The sequence below is a fragment of the Brassica napus genome, chromosome C5 (assembly GCF_020379485.1).
Source record: "Brassica napus cultivar Da-Ae chromosome C5, Da-Ae, whole genome shotgun sequence".
In the NCBI taxonomy this organism is placed as follows: domain Eukaryota; kingdom Viridiplantae; phylum Streptophyta; class Magnoliopsida; order Brassicales; family Brassicaceae; genus Brassica; species Brassica napus.
Window position 1 is genome coordinate 20,998,618 of NC_063448.1, and position 27,604 is coordinate 21,026,221.

Below are 27,604 nucleotides of genomic sequence, written 5' to 3' on the forward strand. Positions count from 1 at the left end.
CATATATAAAAAAACGGAGGGAGTATTAATAAGAAAACATTAAAAATAAAATGAATCCACAATTACATAGGCCCCCAATTTTTTTTTTGCTTATGGCCTCCGTAACCGTAGGAACTCCCCTGATTGTGAGTGATAATTATGTCGTCATAGTTTTAGGAGGTACCATAATGTGATTTTTTGACCGGTGTAGTAAAAAAGAAGAACAATTAATTTGCATCTAAGACTATCATAGATGACATAACTCTCGTTCACAAGATTACCTTACAGAAATCAAATTTTCAAAAACAAAAACTGAAGCATTGACTAAATTTCATGCAATACAATAATTACTACCACATTCTTTTATCTATAAAACATAGTTCTGCTCTCAGAAAACAGTAACAAAAATATTTTCTTAACTAAAACAAGAAGAGGAAAATTCATTCTAAATTTTTTTTTTTTTTTTTGTAACAACAATTCATTCTAAATTATCTCTTTTTCCATTTTGTGTAATTTCATATTATTTGCCAAAAAGATGGGAGGGAAAAAAACAAAAAGGAAGACAAAAGATAGATATTAAAAAGGTAACGAAAAACGAAGACAGAATGGTCACGTTTTCAAAGCGTAAAAACGGAATTTACACTAAGCTCAGTGAACTCTCCATTCTCTGCGGCGCCGACGTCGGATTTCTCATCTACTCCGGCTCAGGAAAACCGTTCACGTTTGGCAGCCCTTCCTTCGATGACGTTGCACAGCGGTTTCTCCACGGAAACCATCACTCAGGGATCATCAACGGCGAGGGCTACTCGTCGTCGTCGTTGATCGTGGATGCTCATAAGAAAGTGAAGATGGACGAGTTCTGCAAAAACCTCAACAATCTGATGGAGATCAAAACAGATGCGGAAGAAGAGAAACTGAAGATGGCTGAGGCTGCCTATGCACCGACGTTGCCGGTGAATAGTGACGCGTCGTGGAAGGTTGATTCAAAGGACGACGAAGAGGAGAAACAGTTGTTGCGGAGGTATGAGGAGTATTACGAGGAACTGTGTGAGGTTGCTGCTGCAAAAATCCGTGGAAGATATGATGCCTCAGCGTCGTCGTCGTTTCCTCAACATGGCTAGTGGTCGGGTTGAGATTTTAAATTTAGGTTTTTAACAAAATAATAGAGATAATTTGTTTAGCAAATAGACATGTTTCCTACTGGGCGACTATTGTTTTGTTTTTTTTCCTGAATTTTTGAACCTCAAATCTTGTTTAATGCAGACATATGTTATGCTAATTATTACTAGTATTTTATGCTTGTAGTGATCTGTTTGAACATTATGGTTATTTCAATAATGATCATCGAAAAAAACAATTCATCATAATCACACAAAATTAGCGAGCGACTTTGAATTCCTCAAAAAGTATGAAACTTTGAGACCTTACAAGGGCTTTTACATGAACAAGTATATGAGGCCTTGTAGGTGGTCTTGAGCTTTCTGGTGGGAGTCTGACCTTCCTTAATACCAAAGGGAACTTGATCTTGCTGTTGTGAAACTGCTTCTTGCTCTCTCTCTTGCACAAACTGGCTGGGACAGTGATTGTCTTGATGATCTGGATGCAAGAGAACCTGACTCTTTATTGAAGCCATCTCGGTATACATTTGCTCCATTGCTCCGTTCAAATTTGTGTCACGGAAGTCCTTGTACACGTTGTGGTAACCGGTAGGTTATGTCTTGTAAAGAATAATCCGTTAAAAAAAGCCTTTTTTTCTGGTAGCTTAATGATTTTTTCATTTCAATAGACTTTATTTTCCCATAATCTCGCTTGAATATTTGTTTTTAAATTTACAAATTCCTTTTAAATTTTCTTTAGCTTACAAATGACAAAAAAATGCTTTGAAACACATCCAACTTCATTGGAACTTGTATAGTACATAGGCTTGTAAAGATTATCAAAGCTTATCACAAAAATATACTACAGGAAGATGCCATCAAAGGAATCAAGAACATATTGATCATTGTTGTAAACAAATAAATACAACACAGAATAACAACATTTGCTTTTGTAAATCACTATGGTTATGATGATGCATATACGTTATTGAAATGTGATATGTAAGGGAGTATCTGTCACCAGATGATGTTAATATTCCCAGCCATCCCGAGCATGACGGCAATCAAATAGACAACGGACTGGATAAGACATGAGACAGCAAAATGACATGTATGAGAGGACTATATGGCGAATAAAGTCGTGTATCTGCAGCAAAGGTAATGAAAGAAACAGGAAATAGAGAAACTCACTGCGACAGAACAAGCAACGTAACCAGCCTTCTCGCGATGATCAACTGAGGTGAAAAGAATAATAACAGCACCGAGATACCAAGGGATCCCACCGAACAAGAAGCCCATAATAAACCTAGGACCAAAGCCAAAACACCGTAACAATTCAAGTCACAAGCATGAGAGAATGACAAAGTTTTAAAACTAGAAAAGTATCCCACAATGACTAGATATCAAAAGGTTCTGTCAAAGGCAAGATCCCCAACAAACTAGATATATATTGATAATAGTCTATAATCTACTAACCAAGAACCAAGATTCCACATGTTCAAGCTTATTGTTTGTTTAGATCTTATAATGAATCAGGATCAATTGATCAAATGAAATTCAAATTAGGCAACACTTGTAAATAAGAATTGATAAAGAGATGATATAAGATGCAAAAGAAATAAAGAAGGAACTCACAAGAACCAGCCCATGCCAAAGCCACAGCAAGGAACGTCATGCTCTCTCACCGGTCTCACCTCAACCACTGTATATTCTAAAAACACCAAAAACCAAGAATTACTATCATCATTAACCAATATCAAAATGAAAAAAAAAAAGGTAACAAAAAACAACCCTCATTATCTGATCATAATACAATCAAATCATACATAGCAATGTGTAATGATGTTTCATTCAAAATTCAAAAATGAATAAACAAGATACCAGGAACAACAGGGTATCCTTGAGCGTAATTCACAAATCCACCACCATGACCTATCAATCTCAAACACTATTAGATCATATAATAATTATACAAAAGAAAGGTAACCTTGGAGAGTCTGATAACCATGTACAGGAGGAAGCAAGGGACTCGTGACAATAGGTTGATGCGGAAGCGGTGGCGGAGCGGGAGGAGGATAATTTGCAACGCCTTGAAACGTTCCGTAATAGTATTGTTGTTGCTGGTTTATGGTGGTGTCTCTAGGTTTTGCTGCCTCCTCGTCCATGATTCAGATCCGATCGATCTAAAAGACCTGAGGAATAGAGACGAGATTCGTGAAACGAGGCGAGACCGAGAAAAGGAGACTCCAAACTCAAAAGACTAGTTTTAAGTTTTAACCGGATTCGCAAACCAAATCTTAAACCGAATTGACAAACCAAATCGAAACCAACTTCTTCGGTTCTGTATTGGTTACTTGCTTACATGAAGGCAGAGTGTTATCTCATTATCTACGTGTCAATTGTCACTTTGCAGCATATTGCAAGGAATGTGTACGCTCCTCGATCTTACTTTCTTAACCTTATCCGCACAAACCCTTTTGTTTTGTATACACAAGTTCGGTCGGTCACATTTGTCAATGGCAACAATCTATGTGGGTAGGTTGATGCGAGCATGAAGCTCTTTGCCTTTAATCCAGCTTAAGAGATAATGGCTCACATTTAGCTCTCCATATCATCATTTTATCATCCTTATTAACGCCATAATAGTTAAATCGCTTTCGTTTATCATGGATTTTGCTTCTAAGCTACCAAGGAGGACTCGAGCTCCTGAGGACCCCCAAAAAAATCTCAAATAAACCCAAGATTTTGATTTCTCTGAGACGGAAAGTAATCAGCATTTCTAATGATGGATATATAATATGTCACTATACAAATCCACGATGAACAAACCAATCATCAATAAAACATAACTCAAATTTTATTCAAAACCATTACTAAACAGAAGTTGCAATAAACAGATTCGTTTACAAAAAAGTCAATGATACAGCAGCACTTTTATTTTGGTCGGGAAAAATAAAAATTTTAGGTGCGAAATCAAAAGAGAAGCCGAGAAACAAACAATGGGAACCGTTGCAACAAAAGGAAGTAGAAGATGATTGAATCAGAAAGAAGCTCATTTGAAAAGTCACTCAGTCTGAGTATCCGGAAGATTCGGCATAGCAGAGTTACAAAGCTGCTGCACCATGAAACATTCCAAAGGATACAACAGACTGATCTTAAGTACCTGCTATATCTCATCATCTTCATCATCTATATACTCCCAGAATGAATAAAACAAACACACAGTAATACACTAACTCTAATCTCTAAGTCTCTACATCCCCAAATCATAGATCCAGAAATCTTAAATGTTCATGAAAGCTAAGAATGGGACAAAGAACGCGGAATCCTAATTTATTAGTTATAAGAATCTACTCATGAGATCGCCATGAGCATTGCGGATTATACAGCTAAGAGGTGTCTTCGTGAATCGGGGACGACGGCGGAAAGAGAGGCAGGAATTTTTATATTTTCAGAGACCATTGTGGTTCTCTATAACGAGCGGACAAGTATATAAACCCTATTCTTTATACCAAACCAAACCGAAATGTTTATAATCTCCGGTACGGTGTTTTAATTGACGTTGGTCACATGTTATGAATATATTTCTGCAAAAATAACTCGAAAATTTTAACTTGATGAGTGGGAACCGAAATTCGCACTGTCGATTTCCGTTTAAATTAGGAAAGTAGGAGAACTCTAATTTCCCAGAGGTCCCGGATATCTGCTAATACCACACGCCAAGCAATCAGAACACGAAACGAGAACAGTAATAAAATAAGAAATCGAAAAAAAGAGCAAGATAGTTCTTATTCCGAATCTGCGTTTGAGCGTTTACAACAAGGTAAGTGCCTGCGCAACGAGAGCTGTCGGCGAGATTCCTAGTTCTAAAACCCTAAGACGGCAAAAACCTAATTGAGTCGCAGCTCGAATAACAAAAACGGAAAATTGCCTAAAATCGCTCTCAGTGCTAAGTTTGCTGTGAAAAAAGTCTTCTTTGTGCCTCTCGCCTAGGACTCCTTTATATACTCGCTCCTAGTTCGGTTTACGCTTTTTCCTCTTCTGCCCTTAAGCCGTCATAACTTAAAAATGGAGATATTCCGTTTTCCCCATTTTTCTAATTATCTTCGAATACTTCGTACTTATCCGCGGAAACTTGACATTTATCTTTCCTTGCGAACCAAGCATAAACCGTCCTACGGTTAATGGGCTTTTGGTTAAGAAATCGTAAGTGGGTTTCGAGTCACGTCTTAGGTCTCTTTGGGACGTTGTTTGACTCGAAACGTTTATTACGGCTTCTTTCGATAAAAACGAACTTTCCGCGGTTTTTATCGTAAAGTTCGATTGATGACTTCAAATGACGAGAAACATGAAATGAGTTGGCTACGGTCTTCGGGAGATAGCATTAAAGAGTAGACGAGAATGCATGGATTCGTGTCGTATCGATTTTTAAGAAAGCACAGACGCTACGTAGTGACCGAGCCGTGTACGTGCTCGGTCACTGCGTAGCGACCGAGCTAACCGAGCTTCGGTGAGAACTCGGTCGCTACGTAGCGACCGAGCCGTGTACGTGCTCGGTCACTGCGTAGCGACCGAGCTAACCGAGCTTCGGTGAGAGCTCGATCGCTACGTAGCGACCGAGCCGTGTACGTGCTCGGTCGCTACGTAGCGACCAAGCCGTGTACGTGCTTGGTCGCTACGTAGCAACAGAGCTTCGGGGAGAGCTCGGTCGCTACGTAGCGACCAGCTTTTGCGCTGGTTGCTACGCGGCAACCTTGTTCGAGTTTTTCTCCGCAAGATTCTTCGTAAAAATAAATCTTTTTCTAAGATTTATTTTTCGTAAAAACGTTCAAGTCCAATTTTTACGGACTTTCATACATTGATTCCGTCGTGACCGATTTTGACCCCAACAGTTAGCCCCCAGCTCGTTAGAACCATGAGCTTCTAGCGTGAGGTTTTAGCGAGTGGCTTGGCAAGTTAGGTGAGTTAGGTGAAATTAATGGTCGAAAAGGTTCGTGGTAAGTGGTCTTCTCGCTCTTCTAAGAGTAGAACGCGATAAGATTGGGGATGCGCCTTATGACGGCTGCCTACGTACCCTTGTTGAAGGGATCAAGCCATTCCTAGTTCGTCTTGGAGTTAAGGTTCTTATGACTTGTTTTCCAGCGAGACCTTTACGGTCTAGTTTTTATGTAGCGGTTATCAGGCGTGTTGCTGCCGATGGCATTTTATATGGGTGTAGAAGGAAGACTACGAGTTGTCATCTCGTAATCTAACTCTGTGTGAACTGCTTATTCCGTGATCTGTTTCGAGAGTTTTCCGCAGTGTGTAAATCTTGCGGGATTTCTGAAGACGCTGGAATATTGGCAAAGAGACAAATTTTGGGATCTCGTATCAAGGTTTTTGATACTATGCCTAGAGATGTTAGAGACTAGTGCGTTGGGTTTAGGGCAAGACCTAGGTTTACTCCTGGTTTTAGACGGTGCGATGACTAATTCGACTTACGTATCCCGTTTCAGTTTCATCCTGATTCCATACCGATTTAAAGTCCGCGATAGGTTCTCGGCTTATACGACTTGTATGGTTGGAACCGAGCATCTCTCCAAGGACAATTTTTAAGTCTCTTGGAAGTGCTGACCAATAATTTTGGGTTTCTTTTATAGCGCTATTATCCTTGTGTCGGATGTACGAGAGTCATCTCCACGAGATGGCTAAGTCTGTTTAGGATGTTAAGAGTTCGTTATGATCAGCAACAAACTTAATGGTAAAAAAATACCGTTTCGAGTCTTCGCGAAGGATATGTTTTGAGAAGATGTTAGTGCGTATGACTGTCTGGTCTTCCAAGAAAGTGTTTTTATCGAGGAAGGAAATTTCGTCGAAGAACAAATCTTCAGGTGTCTGCGACGTCTCGCGAGGGTGAAGATTTGTTATTCTTTCGTATGCCGCGTTTCGTGCTTGAAATGTTCGCGGGCTTGAAGATGTTTTGCGATGTTGCAAGGGTTTAGTCTTAGCCCTGCGTTTGAGAAACGTTCTTGTTTGACTACAGATGTTCGCAGCCAAAATTGTTGTTCCTGTTTGGATGCTAATAATTTGATTTGCGATCGAGGAATTAGGACTGAGGTGTCGCGTAAATTTTTCCATGGGAAGAAGCGTTTTCCTTCATAGTGCTTTGTGAAGTGTTGGCTTTCCGAGATCTATTTTGTGCATTTTTGAGGATGTTTCGTATAGCTCTAGAAGCTTTGTTACGAATTTTTCCTTACATGCCGCGTATTATGGGTAAAACGTTGCGGGCTTAAAGTGAATTGTGGAGCGTATTGAACTCGGTCAATTTTTGAAAAGTTTAGATCTTCCTTTAACCATTTGGTTGTTATGACTGAGTTTCGTTACGAAGAATTTATCATATGACTTCCGACTGTAGGCTATACGATAATTATTCTCTTAATAGTCACACGACGTTTTTAGACAAATCGTAGATTATCGTTTAGCCGTTAAGTGATGGAGCTATGGTTTCTCAAATAGTTTGGCTTGGCGTGAGGGATGTGTTCACTCAGATAGCCAAGGATGTTGTCGGTCAAGGATTAGACCATGGTACTTTAACATTTAAGGTCATGTTAGTTTACAATCGTCCTTAAAGGGGATGGCAAATATTGGTTTGGACCTTTAGTGGAAGGCGTAATTGACCGAGGGCCAAAGAGAGCTTGTTGAGATTGATAGGCCAAGTTTGCCGGGGTTATACATGCTATTATGGTCGATAGTCGTAGAAAATGATTCTCCGCTCTAGGTTTCAGTTATACGACGAATATTTCGTACAATGTGACCTATAGTCTTATGAAAATTGAATCTTTTTTGCTTGAGGAAGACGAAGCCCAAGAGGTTTGCTACATAACCAGTGTGGAGTCAGTGGCGGGACGACTGCCTTCTCGGATGTGACCGAGGGAAAAGAAAAGAAGAAGCCAGCGAGCCGCATGGTTCTTCATAAAGCCTGTTATGTTAACTTTAGAAAGTTTCTTCGTAAGACTTGGTCTAATTGTACGAAGGATTTTTCGCGTAAGTAACGGGGGCCAATTTTACGAAGGTTGTAGATCGGTGATATGTAAACATATGTTAACGTAGCGTTGTTTCTGTGGGTTTCACGAGAAACTTTTCTGCTGTGATTTCAATCCTAGGTGAAAGTTGCTTGGAGTTACTCATGGAGTGTTACCGAAGTTTATTTCATTACGATCTAGTCGCAGAACGTTTTTCATAGGTTTTATGAAAGGATTCTCATGACACATTCGTTTCTGGAACAAATTGGTCGACCAGGGGTGGATCTAGCCACCATCGGGAGGAAAGCATCTCTTTGTGCACGATGCTACATCTATTCTCGAGTTTTCTTCGTCACAAATGTTTTCGATGCTTTTCCGTGACTCACTTGGTACAACGGAAATTGAAAGAAATGCTTTGGTGATTGAAGATTTCTCGTAGAAATTTTTAAACGAAACTGGCTTTCTAAAACTGGAAAGGGCTTCAAAACTTTGGCTAATCGTCGAGTTTCAGTTTGATATTGGTATATGTTTTCTGTACGCATGATTGCGACAAGAAATGATGTATAGTCTTTGAGATTATCTTCATGATCGTCTCGATATGTTGCTAGCGTTTAGACGAATTTTAGATTGTCGTTTGCCTATTTGAGACGATTTGCTTTGACAGAATCGTTTTCTTGACGATTTGCAAAAGTTTTTGAAGTTTGGGAGTATTCGAGTATAGTATACGTACCTACTCCCCCTTTTTTTTTACGAAAGAAACAGTTGAACCGATACTTTGAAGGGTTGTGTACGTTTCTTCTTCTAAGGTTTGAAATGATCAATAATCCTGGACGATTTAAAGACGACGCTTGGACTGTGATTTGGTTTGTTTCCACTTTGACGACTTGGAATATGTCGGTTCCGAGAAAATTGTTAGAAACGAATCGGTTTTAAGACGACGTTCATGTCTCTCGTTTTTTCTCTCTTTAGGAAGCGAGCTTGATATGCGTGGCGATCGTTTCTCGATTTTCGGAGAGTTTAGATCGGTTTGCAAGATCTGGCTGAACAGTTATGGAACAATATATCGAGACAAGAAAAATCGCCTAAGACTTAGTTCGCTATACTATCCACCTAGGTTTTACGTTCCCTGAAGTTCTATGGCAGTCCCAAAGGCGTTTTCATTTCTAGTAATTTCCTATGAAAATTCCAAGTCTAATTTCAAAAATTTCAAGCCGGAAATACCTTAGTTCTCTCGAAGACGCAGTTTTGTCTCTTCTCACTTTTGCTTGCTTATTTCCCCTTCCTCTTCTGGTGTATGTTCGCCATTTTCGATATTGGTCTTTATCCAATAAACTTGACATTTATCTTTCGAACTTGGCTGTTATCTTCTCCTTACATACGACGTCAATTTTTATAAAAAAGGTTCAACGTAATCGTATAGTTGAGACGACTAAGGTGTTAAGTAAACCCTTGCCGTTTTATACGATTAATCTGAATCCAAGCGAGAAAACAAGTCTTTGCGGTTTTTTTTTTATCGTAAAGTTTCAATGGTAACTCCAATAAAGACGAAACAAGAGACGTTTCGGTCGAGATTTGAAGGAGAACACAAAGATTGAGGTAAGGACGAGTAGGAACAAGCGAAGGAGTTTAGACGAGTCTTACTTGTTTTTGTCGTAAAATCTCAACGGAAACTCCGATTGAGACGTAACGAAAAGCGTTTCGATGAGGATTCAAAAGAGAACCTAAAGGAGGACCTTTCTGAGGCCTGACAGGTCGCTATGTAGCGAGTGAAGGTCTGACAGGTCGCTACGTAGCGATTGGAAGCAAGCCAAGAAGAGTCCTACTTATTTTCGTCGTAAAATCTCAACGGAAACTCCGATTGAGACGAAACAAAAAGCGTTTCGATGAGGATTCAAAAGAGAACCCAAAGGAGGACCTTTCTGAGGCCTGACAGGTCGCTATGTAGCGAGTGAAGGTCTGACAAGTCGCTACGTAGCGAGTGGAAGCAAGCCAAGAAGAGTCCTACTTGTTTTCGTCGTAAAATCTCAAAGGAAACTCCGATTGAGACGAAACAAAAAGCGTTTCAATGAGGATTCAAAAGAGAACCTAAAGGAGGACCTTTATGAAGCCTGACAGGTCGCTATGTAGCGAGTGAAGGTCTGACAGGTCGCTACGTAGCGAGTGGAAGCAAGCCAAGAAGAGTCCTACTTGTTTTCGTCGTAAAATCTCAACGGAAACTCCGATTGAGACGAAACGAATAGCGTTTCGATGAGGATTCAAACGAGAACGCAAAGGAGGACCTTTCTGAGGCCTTGCAGGTCGCTACGTAGCGAGTGGAGAGTTGACATGAGCTCGGTCGCTACGTAGCGACCGAGCCGTGTGCGTGTTCGGTCGCTACGTAACAACCGAGCTGTGTGCGTGCTCGGTCGCTACGTAGCGACCGAGATGTGTGAAGGCGTCGCTACGTAGCGACCGAGCTGTGTGCGTGCTCCGTCGCTACGTAGTGACCGAGCTGTATGCGTGCTCGGTCGCTACGTAGCGACCGAGCTGTGTGCGTACTCGGTCGCTACGTAGCGACCGAGCCGTGTGCGTTCTCGGTCGCTACGTAGCGACCGAGCCTTGTGCGTGCTCGGTCGCTACGTAGCGACCGAGCTTGGCTAGAGCTTGATCGCTACGTAGCGACCGAGCTGTGTAATCGATTTGCTGCGCTTCTTTTTTCCGCGATTAACCTAGGGGTTTTCTGCGGTTTTTGGGAGAACAAGTTTTACCCTTCCAAAAAGTTTTCGGAAAACGTGTTTTGGTAAAACCCTTACGCATTGAAACTTCTTTAGCTCGGAAATTAGCCAAACTTACGGGATTTGATAAAATTTATCATTTTCCTTTATGTTTAGACAGAGAAATCGCAAGCTCGTTTCGTAGCACTTCCTGTTGGCGAAAAGTCGCGGCTAGGTTTTTTTTTCGATTTTTTTTTAGGCACTATGGCGTTTGCGTAATCGTTGGCCATAGGCGCAGTGGCGGCTGGGGTTGTCTTACCAGCGTTGTTGCGAACTGCGATTTTGTCTTTCGTGTTTCCAGACATTGTTTTGATCAAGTGGCTAAGAGTTAGATTGATCCGTACTCCCCCTCTTTCTAGCGCCAAACTGTGGGAACAGTCAATGTTCTGATGTAAAGTCGGTTGTCGGTGAGAGCTCGGTCGCTACGTAGCGACCGAGCCATGTATGTGCACCGAAGCTCGCTCGCTACGTAGCGACCAGCTTTTGCGCTGGTTGCTACGCGGCAACCTTGTTCGAGTTTTTCTCCGCAAGATTCTTCGTAAAAATAAATCTTTTTCTAAGATTTATTTTTAGTAAAAACGTTCAAGTCCGATTTTTACGGACTTTCAGACATTGATTCCGTCGTGACCGATTTTGACCCCAATTTCTTATTTTACATCAGAACATTGAATTTGTATAAAAATGAAAACTTTCGAATTTCTAGTAAGCTTAACCGGATAGATAAACATACAAAATCCTGGAAGAATTCTTGGTTTTACAATAACATGAGTGGAAACCGGGAAATTTAAATCCCGACTTACTAAACTAAACCGATAACCAGAAGAACAAAAACCGAAACTCCAAACCCAAAACCAGCTCCGATTTTCTTCGACCCGGCGAACCAAACTCTGACGTCATCGATTACAGGCCCGCATAAAGAGCTCATATCATCAGTCCTCGTGTTGTAATAAACGCTGTAGAACGCAACTCTGGTTCGGTCAGCCTTGGCCGTGAAATTCAAACCGACCTTCTCGAAAGTGGAGTTTGCTTGCGCCATGTAGTGAAAGTTCTGCGCCTGATCTCCTGCGAATGTCATTATAGCTAATGGCTCCTTGCATTTATCACCTGCGTGGCCGAGGGAGAAGGATAATAAGTATGGCTTATCTGCTTTGGTCTCGACCATTTGCGAAATAATCCCTTCTTTCCCTGAGAGAAGCTCCACGGCTCGTTTGCCCCCTGGAACAGAGAAGTGATCCGAGTCCACGAACCGGACCGCCCGGTTCGATTCAACAGTCCAACCCGGAAGAGACGAAGTTTCTTCGTCGAGATTCGTTGGCAGTAAGACACCAAGTGACGTGTTCCTGAACATCCATGGACCTTCTTCAAAATCTCCATTTATAACAGCGTTATCTGCAAATGTTTTAAGTAAAGGCGAAAATTATCAATCGCAGAACTTGGGGTCCATAATAAACAAAACAAATAAATTCGAGCTTAAAAGGAAAATGGGTAAGGTTTCTTTGGTGTAGGTAAAAGTGAACAATTTGAAAACTTAAGTGACAAAATAGTAAATATAGAGAAACTAAGGATTAATTTTGGTAAAAAAGATAGAGTTTACCTTTGGGCTTTTCAGGAGTGAAGAGCTTCTTGATAGCAATGTCGTCAATAATGGGCCCACAAGTGGGGTCATCCTCCATGCCAGGGTTCTTGAAAACCAACCGAACATGATCCTCTTCGGCTTCAAACGCCCACGCGTATGGGTCCCACCCCTGAACGTTGTACAGGGTCTGCAAATCCACATCTCGTGACGCTAACGTGTCACCCTCGTTTGCGTTCACTGACGCCACCGACACGTTTATGGACTCGAGCTGAGCGCACGTGCGAGCGGCGCTGAACGTGACTGAATAGACAAAACCTTTCTCCACAGTCAGTTCTTGGCTGATCTCTGCGTCGTTGCCTAATCGTACGGCGTGACGGCCTTGTGGGACGATGAGGATCATCCCTCCTTGTTTCTGACCGGAGTTGATTAGCTCCACCGTGCCGTTGGATTTCCAGCTTGGAATCTCGCCGGGGCCATCAACTGCTCCGTCGTCAGGGAAGCCACTTGACGGTGACGTTTCGAAGTCGCCGTTTATCACCAAACCTATAATAACAGTTTTATTACAGATAAATCAGTAATTAGTTTAAACTGGAATATCTGATCAGTAGCACAGACAAAATCTGCGCAAAATGCCAAACTATCACGTTCAAGTTTGTTTTAAAGTTTAGCTAGCTGTGTGAAAAGAGACATCTTTTTTGTCTTTCTCAAATTGATAGCCGATTAGACATAACACTTTAATTTACTCGAGAGTTGATGATAGGAACATGAAAATAAGGAGAAGACATGAGGCTCGAAACGTCTTATACGAGCCCAGCCATAGGGCCCGTATCGTGTCTCGCTAAATGCTATAACTTGTGGGACCACACATTGTCTGACTTGGGTCTACCTATTTTCAAGACTCCTTTCGACTATATTACCAACAATATTTTATGTCTACACACAACAACAAAATCCCAATTTACTTCCCATTACTGATAGTGAAAAAAGAGACAAATGTAACTTTCGGTGGAAAAAATAAAGAAAGCGTGTTGAAAAACTCAAACAAGTGTTACGTGACTTGGGTTATTTATATGTCGTTTTATGCAGCACTCTGTCGTTTCAACACTACATCCCAGAATACCACCTTTTATTGGGCGGGAACCCTTCCCCTTTTCTTATTGATTTTGCCATTTTTACAACTTGAAGTAGTACATTCAAGAACTTCAAACTTATATATCAATTTTACCTACAAATTAAAGACATCTAAACAAACTTCCTTTGATAAAGCATATCTTAAAATGTTAAAATCAACATTCTCACATACACACAAAGAGTTTCCAAGACAGTTTATTTGTGGATGTGAATTAGAGAATAATCTTGTAAGCCTCGTCGAAGCACAAGGGCTTCTTTTCTAATTGGTTTGCCGCCGCCGAAAGCATGAATGGTTTACTTTATTATTAATTGACAATTAGATCCAGAACTTTCGTTTCTTTTCTAATGTGACGGATTGAATTAAAAATATCAGATTTCCCCAGAATATATGTATATTAATACTACTTGCTTAACTAGAACTGTAAAATGGTGGTCTTCTAGATAAAATGTTACTTCTTTACTGCTTTTACTCGACATCATAAGTTCTACTTTGACTTCTTATCTTAATCAGTACAGAAACTTTACTAAAAGCTTAGCAACAGTAAAGAAAAAAAAATTAAAGCAAAGTCCTAGAGCCTAAACTCTCTATTTTAGTTCCTTAGCTCCCTTCAATGTTTTTTTGCCTAAATCAATACTCTGAAAGTAATCTCTTTCAGTCAATATCCTTTGTTTTCGGGACAGAGAGATGAATCTGTTTGAGAAATGATAAATCGAATCTACTAAGCTAATTGAGTAAGTCATTCTTTGGAAACCCATTAACGATGTAAAAAGGAACCATCACACAAATACCGAAAAGAAAATCAAAAACAAAGGTAGGTGAAAGCGTACCATCTTCTACCAGAGGAGCCTTGTCGGTGGCGACGGCGACTGAGACGGCGAGGGATAGACTAAGAAGAAGCATGAAAATGGAACTCCATTTGCATCTATCGTTGTTCGGAGCCATTATCTCTCCGATTTTTCTTTCTTCTTTCTCACCCTCTAGTGTTCTCTCTTTTATCTCCCACTTCTTTCTCTTTCTATAAGTGTGAAACGAGAAAGTGTGTTTCTGTATGTTCTTTTCGGGCAGCGAGCAAAGACAGGGAAGGGTAGTGTCCTTTTATCCAAGATTCCGCACTCCTTGTCTTTCTTTCCCATTTTTTTTTGTATTTTGACATTTAATTTCCTTTATTCAAAGCTACTTACAGATATTTTAGACAACATGCACGCATAACAAAAAAAATTAAAGAAAACGGTAAGAAATGTTTCTTTTAACTCTATTATCTAAGTAAACTTTTGTAATTGTTATAAATATCAGAGACATGGTGGAATCATGGAACTAAAGAAATTAAAGAAAACTTAGATAATTTTATTCACATTTGCTTCTCTTTCTTTTTGTCGTTGGATGTGTATTTTTTTTTTTTTTTGTCATCAATTTTACAGACTCATATTGACTCTGTGAACCAAACTGGGAGATCTTGATCCATGTGAACTACAAAAGACGTTTCCTTCCTAGCACTGCGGGCTAAGCTATCCGCCTTCTTGTTCTGCGTTCTTGGTACATAGATAATCTCTACTCGGAAAAAACTCTCTTTCAGGCTGTTTATATCTTCCAAATAACTTGCAAATGCTGGCCATTCTTCTGGTTCTGAAACCATCTTCACCAATTGAGAACAATCCGTTGCAAACGTAACATGAAATTGTCGTAAGTTTTTCATACATTCCATTGCCCATAATAAAGCTTCCATCTCCGCATGAAGAGGAGTAAGAGAAGCCCGAACATTCCTTGCACCCATCAAACCCGCAAATCCTTCTAGAGTACTGTACCATCCTTGACCTGAAAAAATCTCATTCTCTTTCCAGGAACCATCCGTAAAACACCATCTTCCTGGAATTGCCGGAAGAATCATAGCCTCTACCTGTGGAATCCTCTTGTGGTCAGTCAGTATTTGTGCCTCAGCCCAGAGTTTTGATTCTGTTTCTGCCAGTTTAAGGGTATCCAACGGATCCACATCCAGATTACTAAAGACTTTATTATTTCTTCCTTTCCATATATACCATAGTATCCATGCAAACTGATGATCTTCCATCTGTGGAACAATTCTCCAAAAGAGATGATCCATGTTCACAAAGAGAGAACTTGTTGGAAACATAGCTGGACTTGTTGGAATCTTTGAAAGAGCCCATGTCTGAAGTGCAGGAGGACATTCGAAGAATACATGGTTGATCGATTCCTCCTCAGCTCCACATCTTGCACAAACGATATCTCCGGGTATCCCTCGCTTATGCAGATTCTTCTTGACTGCTATACACCCTGTCACCAATTGCCATAGAAAATGCTTAATCTTTGGTTGGCACCGTATTTTCCAACAATATGCCTTCAAAATATCCACTGTGGGTCCAAACACTAATGGTGATCTTTCCTTATCTGGGTATATCCTTTCAATTTGATATCCAGATTTAACCGTGTATTTTCCATTATTTGTGAAATACCATCCATCTTTGTCTGCCATTCGAGTTCTACTCAATGGTATACTTTCTATTAATTTCACATCCTGTGGGTCCACCAAAGCCCGAAGCGCCGGCGAATTCCATCTTCGCAAATGAGGATCAATAAGAGAATCCACTGTAAGGTCTGGGTAAAGATTGTGTTGATTTTTATTTGCTGGTCTCGGGCGAGTGGTTGGGATCCAAGGATCGCTCCATACGGATATAGAAGATCCTGTTCCCACCCTTTTGATTAGTCCTTTGCTTACCAGAGATCTAGCTGAAATAATACTCCGCCAACCATATGACGGAGAATATGAACGAATCGGCTCCAGGGGTGATGCATTCCTGTAATACCGACCTTTAAAAACGCGAGAAAATAAGGTATTTGGCTTCTCTATCAGCCTCCATAATTGTTTACCAAGCATCGCTGTGTTGAAATCAGTGATATCTTTAAATCCTAAACCACCATCCTCCTTACTGACACATACTTTGTCCCATGATTTCCAATGCATTCCTCTTGTATTACCGCCAGGGCTCCACCAAAATTGAGCTACTGCACTCGTCAGCTTTTTTGCAGTAGCCTTGGGTAAACGATAGCAAGACATCACATGATTTGGCAAAGCCGTAATCACTGATTTGATGATCACCTCTTTTCCTCCTTTCGTAAAGAACTTAAAAGTCCAGCCATTGACCCTATTATTTAGCCTATCCTGTACGAAGACAAAAACTTGTATCTTAGAACCTCCAAGACTTTCCGGCAATCCTAGATAAGTTCCCATTCCTCCCAGATTCTGTATGCCCAAAATATCTCTTAGCTCTTGTCGGACAGATTCTTCGATTTTGTGTCCAAATTGAATTGAAGACTTATCAAAGTTTATTAGTTGACCTGAAGCTTTCTCATATTCCTTTAAGATCCTTAGAATAGTGTGACACTCTTCCTTAGTATTGGCATCAGAAAAGCAGAAATATGTGGTATTCATCTGGAGATCTCAATACAAAATTCTATCACGCTTTAACTAAGCAACGAAGGGTCCGTAATAGGATAGTAGGGCTACATGATGTTGAAGGAAAATGGATTACAGAGGACAATGGAATAGAGAGAGTGGCGGTTGCATATTTTGAGGAATTATTTACTACAACTTCTCCATCGGAGTTTGACGAGTTCCTCTCAGAGGTAACACCGGGCATAACTCCACTGATGAATCAACAATTACTGCGGATAGCGACAGAGGATGAAGTCAGAGATGCTTTATTCATGATGCATCCAGAGAAGGCACCAGGGCCGGATGGCATGACAGCTCTCTTTTTTCAACATTCATGGCATATTATTAAGGGAGATTTGGTGGAGATGGTGAATGATTTTTTGGTGTCTGGAGAAATGGATGCAAGGTTAAATATTACTAATATTTGTATGATTCCAAAGACAGAGAGACCTACAAGGATGACGGAGCTGCGACCTATCAGCTTATGTAATGTAGGGTATAAAATTATTTCGAAGGTTTTGTGTCAACGTTTGAAGTTATTGCTACCTTCCCTGGTCTCAGAAACGCAATCGGCATTTGTGGCAGGACGCTTGATTTCTGATAATATTCTTATAGCACAGGAAATGTTTCATGGATTAAGGACTAATGCGGCGTGTAAAGGAAAATATATGGCTGTCAAAACGGATATGAGTAAGGCATACGACCGGGTAGAATGGGAATTTATTAAGGCGTTATTACAGAAAATGGGGTTCCATGGTCATTGGATTAAACTAATGGTGGAATGTATATCATCGGTTCAATATAGGGTTCTTTTAAATGGCCAACCTCGAGGACTCATTATACCACAGAGGGGCTTACGTCAAGGAGATCCTTTATCTCCCTACTTATTTATTCTGTGTACCGAGGCTTTGATAGCGAATATTAAGAAGGCGGAGAGGGAGAAACAATTAACAGGAATAAAGGTGGCCAGAGCATGCCCTTCAATATCGCATTTGCTTTTTGTCGTTGGATGTGTAAAGATGTGAGATTAAAGTGAGACACTTTACTTTTGATCCAACTCTATTTTTTTTTTTTATCAAATACAACTCTATTTCTTTTCGTTTTTTAACAAAAAACTCTATTTCTTTTAGGCTGTGGAGTGAATTATTAGTTTAAAAATAAATGTTTCTTTAACATCTTCACTTTATCACTATTTTAGATTGACCTATAGAGAAAGAAAGATAAATAGAAACCCAAACCACTACACCTAGCATATATACTCTGTATAACCTTACAATATGAATTATGTAAACAATGTAAACGGTTAAAAGCTCTAAAACTAACCTTTGATAAATTTCTGACTTTCTGTATACTTTCGAACTAATTAAACCCAGTTCCAGAGCTCGACGAGTGTCTAACGCAATCCCACAATCGTGTATAACTAAAATAAAACATTTTTATTTTTTATAAATAATTTATTAATATGATATGTGACAGAAAATAAAGAAAGATTGGGAAACTAACAATTATTTTTTTTTTCAAAAAAAAAAAACTAACAATTGTTTTTTACTTTTTTTGTATTTGTTACCTACATCCTCGAACTTGTTATTTTGACTGTAAACATATAATTCTATAAAAATATCGAATAAATTATTTCGAATTACCCAAAAATATTCAAACCACATTTATTGTTTAGATATATTAATTATGTTATATTTAATATTCACAAATAATTAAATACTTAAAATATTCGAAAATCTTAAAAATACTTAAAAATACCAAAGCAAGAAAAAACAAATATCTGAAATAGTCAAACATATTTAAAACACTGGAAATACTCTAAATACCTACTGGTTTTCTTTTCAAATATCTAAACCGAACCAATTTAATGTTATTTAGTTATAGCTATTCAGTTTATGTGTTGTATACTATTTTACTTTGGATTTAGGGATTTTAAATTATATTTTTTATATAATTTAAACGAGAACATGTATGTGAACGAAAGCTGCAAAGATCTAAATTGAATCTAAACCAAAGTTTATAAATATACGAATGAAGATTAAATATTTAACTCTAAAATTCAAAATTTTAACAAACTCGATGGGTACCCAAACATCTATCTTTAATTTGGTGCATGTAAGGATTCTTCTCACCGTTCAAAAATATACTACACCTAAAACATAATTTAAACAAATGACGTACATGTAAATTTTTTTAAATTTATAGATAATATACAAAATTATAACTTACTTAAAAATAATTTATGAATGAAAATGATTTGGCACTTTTGAAACGCGGATCAAAATCTGTATTTGTCTAAGACATGAGCACATTGTTAAATAACTAAATAAATTAAAATATAAGTTTTCAGGTCATCCAGAGTCCAAACAGATTTAAACTAAAAATAGTTTAACCCCAAATAGGCTAAACCCGAAAAAAGTCCAATTTTTTGGGGCTTATATAACTTTATCTAAACCCGATAATTTACAAAGATAAACGAGCTTAGGCTGCGTACTTTGACCCTAATTGACATGTCTAGATTAAATAGGAAACACAAAATCGTCAATTTTGTATACTAAACACCAATACCTCCCATAATTTACCAACAAGGCAACAACTATTATGATATCTAATATTTTCTGTGCATGCCTAGTCCAAGAACAAGATCCAACTTGAACTACTTCTTCTGGGAATGATTGATGGGAATTGAATTAAATATACAAGCAACGATTGATTTGGAATTTTGGAGCATCACATCCTTAAACTTATAACCGAAGTCTTTAGATACGCAAGCTTACGACTTGCATCGAATTAAATGAGGAATGGCCGGGTTGTCCATCTGCCACGCCTTCGGCTGCACAGCTTGGTCAGGACGAATCGACCTGCGAAAACCTATACAGGACCCATATCAAGTTTCTCTATAACCACGATAATATCATAACTGATAAATGAACAAAAGAACTTCCACTTATAAACTGCTAGAATCTAAACAAATATTTCTAAAAAATTTATAAGCAGAACCGACCTTGAGTTTCACTAGTATAGAAACAATTTCTTTTGGCCCTTTTATTCAGTTAAAAATGTGATTTTTTTTTTGCTCTAGCCTCTATTTATTAATCTTGCAATAAAGGATTGAATTACCAACGGGCCTACTTAACTACTTTGTTCCCGATGTGAGTTCAAGACATCATAGTGGTTTAAGTCACTCGGTTCTTTTTATGTGAAGGTGTCTGGCCTATTGTCGGTATATGGTTTTATAGGTAGGATTGATGTGTCAATGTGTAAGATCGAAAGTCCTCTTTGGCATCTTTTCTTAGTCGGAGTACAAGTTTCTTTCTCATAGTGCCCGTGCTATCTCGGTTCTCTTGATTGGTCCCGGACTCTCGGTCGTGGTGTCTCCTATTCTAATGCTCTTTAGCTCTTCCGATCAAGTTGTAGCGGTTCTTCGTTGAGTTCGAAAAACATTTTTCTTCGGAATGTTTTTGTTTTTTACAGTTCTTGTATTTCAACATGTTTCTGGCGGTAAAATATTGGTCAGTTAGTTGGTGAGTGTGTTAGGAAGTTTTTGGTGTGGGTTATGATATGATCTTAAATTATCTAAGTTTATATCGAATTCTCTTGTTATGTTGTTTTCAGCGCCTTTCGACTTTGATATATTTTCTTGGTTTCCCTCAGTTTGGGTTTTATCACTAAAATGATGTCTTCTTTTGCCGGTTTTGTTTCTTGTTATCTTTAGGGCTTTGTTTGCGTGTGCAGATTCTAGTTATAATCTTCGTTTGGCTTTAATAATATAATTTCAATGGAAAATAATGAGACCTACAACCATAAAATAGTTGTATTACATATTTGAACATGAAACTATCTGTAATCCCAGCAAACATGACAGTTGATCTAACGACAAACAAGAAAATATGTCCCTACAGTAATTTACAAATTTACAGACCCCAAGCTGATGCTTTATCAGTTTGTACGGCTCTGTTCTTAGGACACTCTCAAAATTGCTTTTAGAAAGAAAAACCATATAACTTCTAATTCTATAAGCACCCGGTTATCCCTTTAGAAATGATTTACAATCAATTCTTGTGAATTTCAGCTGATTGATACTTAGTTCTCCCGTCCAAAAACATGATCGTCTTATAACTTAAACGTACGAAAACCACATGATCATCCAGTGACTAATGTTGCTATTTCATGATTTCCATTTTTACATCAGTTTGAAGATACGACATGTCCTCAAAGCCAACTTGTGAGCAGTATCAAAAGTTCATCCAAATAACTTGCACTAAAGGATAAAGCCGAATATCGATTTACTCTATTTCCAATTTTCCTGGATTAAAGAAGCGTATTGGGCTATGAAAGGCCCAAGTAAACACCATGGGCCTTTTAGCCCATTTGGAAACAGTAAGGACTCGACGACACGGCGTTTTGTTCTTCTCTAGTGGATCCGTGACTGTGTGAGTCTACAATTAACCAAGGGGCAGAGGAAGAAGAGGACGGCGAAAGATGAGTTCATCAATGGCTCTTCGAGATTTGCAGAGAGACCTAGAGTCCAAGGCCAATGATCTCGCCAAAATCCAGAAAGGTAGGTTCCCTAGATTCATTTCGCCTTTCTTGGGAGGCGGGGAACCCTAATTTTCTGCGATGGGGATTCCAAAGTAGAGAACTTTTTTTGATTGGTTTCTAAGTTTAGTTTGCAATGTTCATGTTTCAGATATCGCGAAGGATCACCAGCTGAGGAAGAAGTATACGATCCAGCTCGGTGAGAACGAGCTCGTGCTTAAGGTATATATAAGGGCCATTGAGACATTACGGTTTTAGTTTCAACATTTGTATATAAGCTTGAAGTAATGTTATCTAGCTTCATTCAGTTTCTCTCTCCAAAGGTTTTGTCTTTCCTTTCAGTTCTGAGATTTCGATTGCTTGGCTCTCATTTACTTGCCGCTTTTTGAGTTTCCTTTGCGTTGTTTGTTGTCTTGTTTATTATACAGGAGTTGGATTTGCTAGAAGAAGAGGCAAACGTGTACAAGTTGATTGGTCCAGTGCTTGTGAAGCAGGATTTGGCAGAAGCTAATGCTAATGTTCGCAAACGTATTGAGTACATCTCTGCTGAACTGTAAGTTTCTTTCTTTTGTATGGATTGAAGCAAATGTAGCCAAGTTTGGTCTTTGAATATATGCTCAGTAGTTGAAAAGTAAAGAACCTATTGGATTGTTATCTCAACTTGAAATAATTAAAAAAGAGAACTTTTTTGGTTCTAGGCTATTAGTGAATGCTGTTGATTAACTATCTAGTTAGAGTAACGATGATGATATTGGTAGCCAAAAATTGCAACATCTGTGATAGTATGGGTATGCTTCTGTTAAAGCATGTCTTCTATTTTAGCTATATAACAACTAGGAGGACGTTTATCAAGTGTTTTGAGCTATGATCGTCCTGAACTCAAGCATAGTGTATGTTGTTCGCAGGAAACGTGTTGATGCATCTATCCATGATAATGAAGGACAACAAAACAGCAAGAGAGAAGCAGTAAGAACATCCCTCTCACAGATTATATAATTATTTACTAAGCTCTAAAAATATGGTTAAGTAGACGTTTTCTGTGTCAGTTTATGCCTGTCCTCCTAGAAGAAAAGACTTAAAACTGTGTTCGCTCCTCTGTCTTATTGACTGGACTTAGCACCTTATAAGAATCTGTTGTTTGAGAGAAAGAGACCATATGGACACAATCAAACTTGTTCCTTTACTGAAACTGGTGATGATGATCTCATGGTTTTAATTCTTGCAGATGATGAAGTTACAACAACGGCTACAATCTATCCAGGCAGGAAAAGCGAAGGCTTGATTTCACTTGTGCACGGCCCTGTCTTAGTGGTTTCATATTCAGTTATTGAGTGTTCGTGAGATGTTTCTGTATCCCTAATCTTCTTTTTGTTGACAACGGCACTTGAATGTGCGTAAACTTATACAAATCTTGTCACCCTTTTTCAAGTTATGAATTTGGAGATTTACACCAGTATCTTTCTGTGTGCTTAATTTGTTTTGTTACATATTCCATATCGTGTAGAAAAAAAAAAAACTAAACGTAAGTAATTTCAATGGTGTCTGATTACAACTCATCTCAAAGAAAAGAGATGACTTATCTTACATGGAGAGTTACTGTTTTTTTTTGGTTCTCTCAGCGAACTACCCTCTTCTGCAGTTGGCACTATTACTATGCATACTTTCAGGTATGTTTTATTGGAAGTGGATGAGCTTCGGTGTTGAAAACAAACTTATCCAGTGGAATCACGGAGTCATCTCCAAAGAGCAAGTATAAGTACTTCAACGTTTCACCAAGGAAAAATGTCTCCATCTTATCTCTCCTAAGAGGAGGCACTTCCGTTACATCATCCAACGATGTGTATCCACCAGTTTTCACCTTTGTGTACTTTTCAAACGCTTCAAAGATCTGCCACCCTTGATCTCTGTATCTGCAGTGTTTTTTTTTTTAATAAATGTGTTAGGTCTGAAGAGCACAGTCCCAAGAACTCATAATGAGAAAATAGTTTTCATACTTTGTATCTTTTGTGAGACGATAAAGGACAAAGAGTGATTCAACAGTTTCAGGGCGCAGTAGATTATGTCGATCAGCCTGGTGTATGATTATATCTTTCGCATACATTGAACTCTTATTCCCACCTTCAAGACCATCCTCAGAGTATTCCTGCTCCATAAGAATCCAAGAATTAAATAAAGCAAGAAGAGAAAGGATCAAAAGACTGAAGTTTTGGAAAAGAAAGGTAAAACTTACCTCCGTGTGGAAATAAGCAATCTCTGGAGCAAGACCAGTGGCAGTTACTTCATACATCTCAAAGCATGCTTTCGCTAACTCTTCTGCAAGTTTCAAATTCTCCAGATCCTCAAAGGATAAAAGATTTTCCGCCAGGGCCTTCTCCTTTGTGAGTCCCTTGGTAGCACCAAGCGCAAGTGTACCAGGCAAGAAGCATACCTACACACACACACACAAAACAAAACTGTATGAATCATTCCCTCAAAAAACGGTAAAATCCTATGAAATGGGGAGTTACCAGATGATCCATTTTTGGACTGAACTCTCCCTTGGACCCGTAAGGTAACTCTCCTACAAAGACCAGACCTTTTGGAATTGATTTGCGCACAAGCAAATGCCTGACTCCTTTCATCGCCACAGTGTACATATCATGCAAATATGTAAAGTTACTGTTCAATTTGCCTCCTTGCTGAAGCCACACCTTGATTAAATACTCATAGTAGCTATCCCCACGAGATCCCAACCTTATATTCTCACCAACAAATTCACCTGATTGAGGGCTGCACCAGGTAGAAAACAACATGTCAGATCACAAGAGCTCAGTAAACCAAGTAAAAAAAAGTTATGACTAATCACCTGATGTAGATTGGAACAAGACCTTCTGTCTTGGGAAGAGTCTTTATATGAGCTAAGACCTTCATGGCCTCTGTACTATACTTCGGATCACCAGAAACAGCACTGAGGTAATTAAACTCAAGCTGTACAGAAGCAACTTCGGCTGTACTGCTCATCCCTCCTGGAGCTGGATGAGCGGTTGAGTCACGCAATATGACATCACTATAAGGAACAGGAGTAGGACTCGAGCTGAAAGCTGAAAGTAGACGGTCAGCCAAATCCTTAGCAACATTTAGATAAACAGCTGGTTTTGGACCGTTATGTGTCATGTTCATTGTACTATTATCTCCTCCACTCAGATGGTACGCACTTAGAAGCCCACCCAAAACACGTATTGTAGTTTCAAACAGATTAACTTGATCCTTTTGACTGATCCTCTCCAAGAGATGAGCCTCCACCCACGCTCCCGCTTCGGAAACGATGTGATCATGACCCATTATCATAGCTGTGTCAAGAGCATCGACCACAGTGGCACCAAGTCCTCCTAAGCCATCCACGCCTCTCTGGCTAATAGGCATAAGCTCGTCATAACCCATTGCGTACTTTCTGTAGCCAGACCATGCGTAGTCAAAAGCATCCTTCACGCTTTGCTGTCTGGCTGCCCATTTTGGGTCAGAGTTCGAGCCGTTGGCTCTTAACTGTCCTTCGTCAGGTGATAATCGAGGTGGAAGCCTAGGTGGCTTTCTTAAAAGCTTCCCAAGCCTAAGACCCCCAACAAAAGTGACCTTTCCTTTTTCATTAGGAGCAGAATCATTTGGACCCTTGCTTATCAGTAGTAGACATCCTATTCCAAAGATTAATATTAACATTAGGAACTTTCCAGTGCTGCAGCTTGCGTAGTTGCGTTTTGTGCTAAGAGTAAGCATGCTTTGTGAAAGAACCTATATGCGAACAAAATAGGAGACGTTGCAAGAAAATGTCAAAAAGAGAACAGTAGAGATATAATCTGGATTCACTTTACTAGACTAATATCACATTCTGCTTGTCCACTAACTGCCTCAATGCATATCTTTAATAGCTCATTATAGAATAATATGTCATGGGTCTTATATCAAGAAACCTAACACTTTGAGTGAAGATTATCTAAAACTAGAAGATCAAAATGAAAATGGCTTTTGGTAAGAACGCCAAAAGTAAAAAAGGAGAAGCTTTTTACTTAAAATGCTTGTCAAGAAAAAGTAAAGATTGATGCTTGGGACATGATATGTTTGAAGAAAGTTCTCTATCTTAAAAAAAACCCTGAAAGCATACAACCCTTTCAAAACTCTTACCTCACTCTGATTTTCCAAATTAACAGCTTTCCTAATTCCTCTATATGATCACTAACACAGTGCAATTCATGGAAAGAAAAAGCAAGAACTATCAAAGGAGGGAACTTTGGGCAGAACCAATATCAGACAAAGATCAAGATCTAGAAAAGGTCCAACCTTTAAAGGAGATCGATGTCTGAACTTGGCATTGTCGTAGTTAACATCTTTCACTGAATACGGTAGAGATTTCGACATGCTCAGATCAGATCCCTCGTCAGATTGAAGATCGGTTTAGGTTCGGGTTCGTTGTGCCGCCGATCTGAGACGGAAGCTTAACCGGCCGGAGAACAAGATGCGGTTTTTCTTCTAGATCAAAAAAGTGTTTTGAAACCTTACGGCAACAGCATTGACCTGACACAAGCTTCCAATGTCTTTCCTCTTTGTTCGTTTACTCTCCGTTAAAACATTTTTACTGGCGCTCCGTTTCTAATTAGGATTTACAATACGTATAGAAACAATGAGAAGTGTTGATATACACGTATATATTTTCTAATATTAAAATTTATAAAATCTTTGAAGAAATTACTATGATATGGTAAATTTAGAAAAATTATTGGTAACACGTAATTTTTCGCATTCAAGCTCTTGTATTAAAAATTAGACATGTTAATGTTGTTATTATCCTAAACAAATAGTTAATTTATTTACTAGATTACATTATTAATTATAAATTAATATAATGGAAATTATTAAAAATGAATTTAAAATTTATAGAATCAGATATAATTCATTAAAACTGATATAATAAAATATATTTTAAAAATAAAAAGATAGTTTCTATATGTTTTGTGTTATTATCCAAAATATATATAATGTATTTTAAAAATTAAAAAAATGATTTCTATATATAATCTGTTGTTATATGAAAATATCTTTTAATCCTAAAAACAAAAATTTAGAAACAGAAAACACGCAACTAAAACTATTTATAATATGTGATTTTTTTTTTTAAATATTTAACGCAATAAATAATTTGATATTTGGTAAAAAACTTTTTAAAAATAAAAAATAAACTATCATAACTTTTTGAATTAATAATACATGTATTAATAAATAATTGTATAAACATATTATGCTCGTTTGAGCGGACACAACACCTAATTTTCAATAATTTATAAATAAAAATGGTAAGTTATTATATTTATAATATTTTTTTCAAAATAAATTGTTGTTTATTTAGTGATTTATAAATACTAACTAGTTATATTTTATTCAATATTATAGAGTTAATATAAATAGGATTTTAAATATTTATTAATAGTTTATATCAAAAATACAAAGACATAAATCTAACTTTTATCCACACATATACAACTATACAAAGTATCAAGCAGAGCCTGTTTATTAAATTCAAAATTTAAATTATATAGTCATTTCTTAAAGAAAATTTCTTAGGATAGCACATTTTAGTTCTTTTTTCACCAAAACAGCTCCAAACAAAAAATATAACCAAAATAAATTCCATTAAAGAGAAAAATATAAACTTATACATTTAGGATTAACTAATATAGATTTATGATTAGAGTTAGGGTGAGGGTTTTAGGGGGGCGGGATGGGGTGAAATTTCATTGGAAGATAAATATACACTTATATCATTAATGTTAACTAATCTAGACTTATGATTAGAGCTAAGAGGTGGAGTTTAAAAATTCTTAATTTTTTTATTTCTTTATATTATTTTTTATTTATTTATATTTATATATTTATAAAGCAAGAAATTAGGTTTTAATTTTTTTAATAAAATTTCTTTTGGTCATTTATCAGTGAAGGCTCTTTTGGTGACAAAACTTAAAGAGATTGATAATGTTCAAATTATCCTAGAGAAAATTTACTCTTTCAAATAAAATGTTCAATTGTAGTACATATGAATCAAATCCACAAGAAG

The 27,604-nt window shown here is 38.2% G+C and overlaps 5 protein-coding genes across 6 annotated transcripts; 2 read left to right on the forward strand and 3 right to left on the reverse strand.

Moving 5' to 3' along the window:
* Nucleotides 1-455: 455 nt before the first annotated feature.
* LOC111212330 (agamous-like MADS-box protein AGL29) lies at nt 456-2,147 on the forward strand (the record flags this gene model as incomplete). Its single annotated transcript, XM_022713844.2, has 1 exon — nt 456-2,147. A coding segment is annotated over one exon (645 nt), but the record flags the coding sequence as incomplete, so codon positions are not given.
* LOC111212327 (60S ribosomal protein L18a-like protein) lies at nt 1,856-3,400 on the reverse strand. 2 transcript variants are annotated; one of them, XM_022713839.2, is made up of 5 exons: nt 3,082-3,400; nt 2,958-3,008; nt 2,712-2,787; nt 2,268-2,382; nt 1,856-2,156 (listed from the first exon to the last, which is right to left on the reverse strand). In XM_022713839.2, exons 1-5 carry the CDS (start codon nt 3,239-3,241, stop codon nt 2,094-2,096), a joined length of 465 nt encoding a protein of 154 aa, XP_022569560.1. In that variant the 5' UTR covers nt 3,242-3,400; the 3' UTR covers nt 1,856-2,093. The 2 variants fall into 2 exon arrangements, with proteins under 2 accessions (XP_022569560.1, XP_022569562.1); XM_022713841.2 differs by lacking the exon at nt 2,958-3,008 and having other exon boundaries at nt 3,064-3,342.
* An 8,100-nt stretch (nt 3,401-11,500) lies between these two features.
* Nucleotides 11,501-14,618, reverse strand: LOC111212333. The gene is made up of 3 exons (XM_022713847.2): nt 14,366-14,618; nt 12,425-12,949; nt 11,501-12,219 (listed from the first exon to the last, which is right to left on the reverse strand). Exons 1-3 carry the CDS (start codon nt 14,478-14,480, stop codon nt 11,630-11,632), a joined length of 1,230 nt encoding a protein of 409 aa, XP_022569568.1. The 5' UTR covers nt 14,481-14,618; the 3' UTR covers nt 11,501-11,629.
* A 6,749-nt stretch (nt 14,619-21,367) lies between these two features.
* LOC111212332 (prefoldin subunit 6-like) lies at nt 21,368-22,981 on the forward strand. Its single transcript, XM_022713846.2, has 5 exons — nt 21,368-21,547; nt 21,677-21,747; nt 21,954-22,078; nt 22,431-22,491; nt 22,751-22,981. The coding sequence occupies exons 1-5, from the start codon at nt 21,469-21,471 to the stop codon at nt 22,805-22,807; spliced, it is 393 nt and encodes a 130-aa protein (XP_022569567.1). The 5' UTR covers nt 21,368-21,468; the 3' UTR covers nt 22,808-22,981.
* LOC111212331 (mannosyl-oligosaccharide 1,2-alpha-mannosidase MNS3-like) lies at nt 22,926-26,123 on the reverse strand. The gene is made up of 6 exons (XM_022713845.2): nt 25,837-26,123; nt 24,371-25,290; nt 24,033-24,294; nt 23,756-23,953; nt 23,520-23,668; nt 22,926-23,435 (listed from the first exon to the last, which is right to left on the reverse strand). The coding sequence occupies exons 1-6, from the start codon at nt 25,912-25,914 to the stop codon at nt 23,189-23,191; spliced, it is 1,854 nt and encodes a 617-aa protein (XP_022569566.1). The 5' UTR covers nt 25,915-26,123; the 3' UTR covers nt 22,926-23,188.
* Between the last annotated feature and the right edge of the window lie 1,481 nt (nt 26,124-27,604).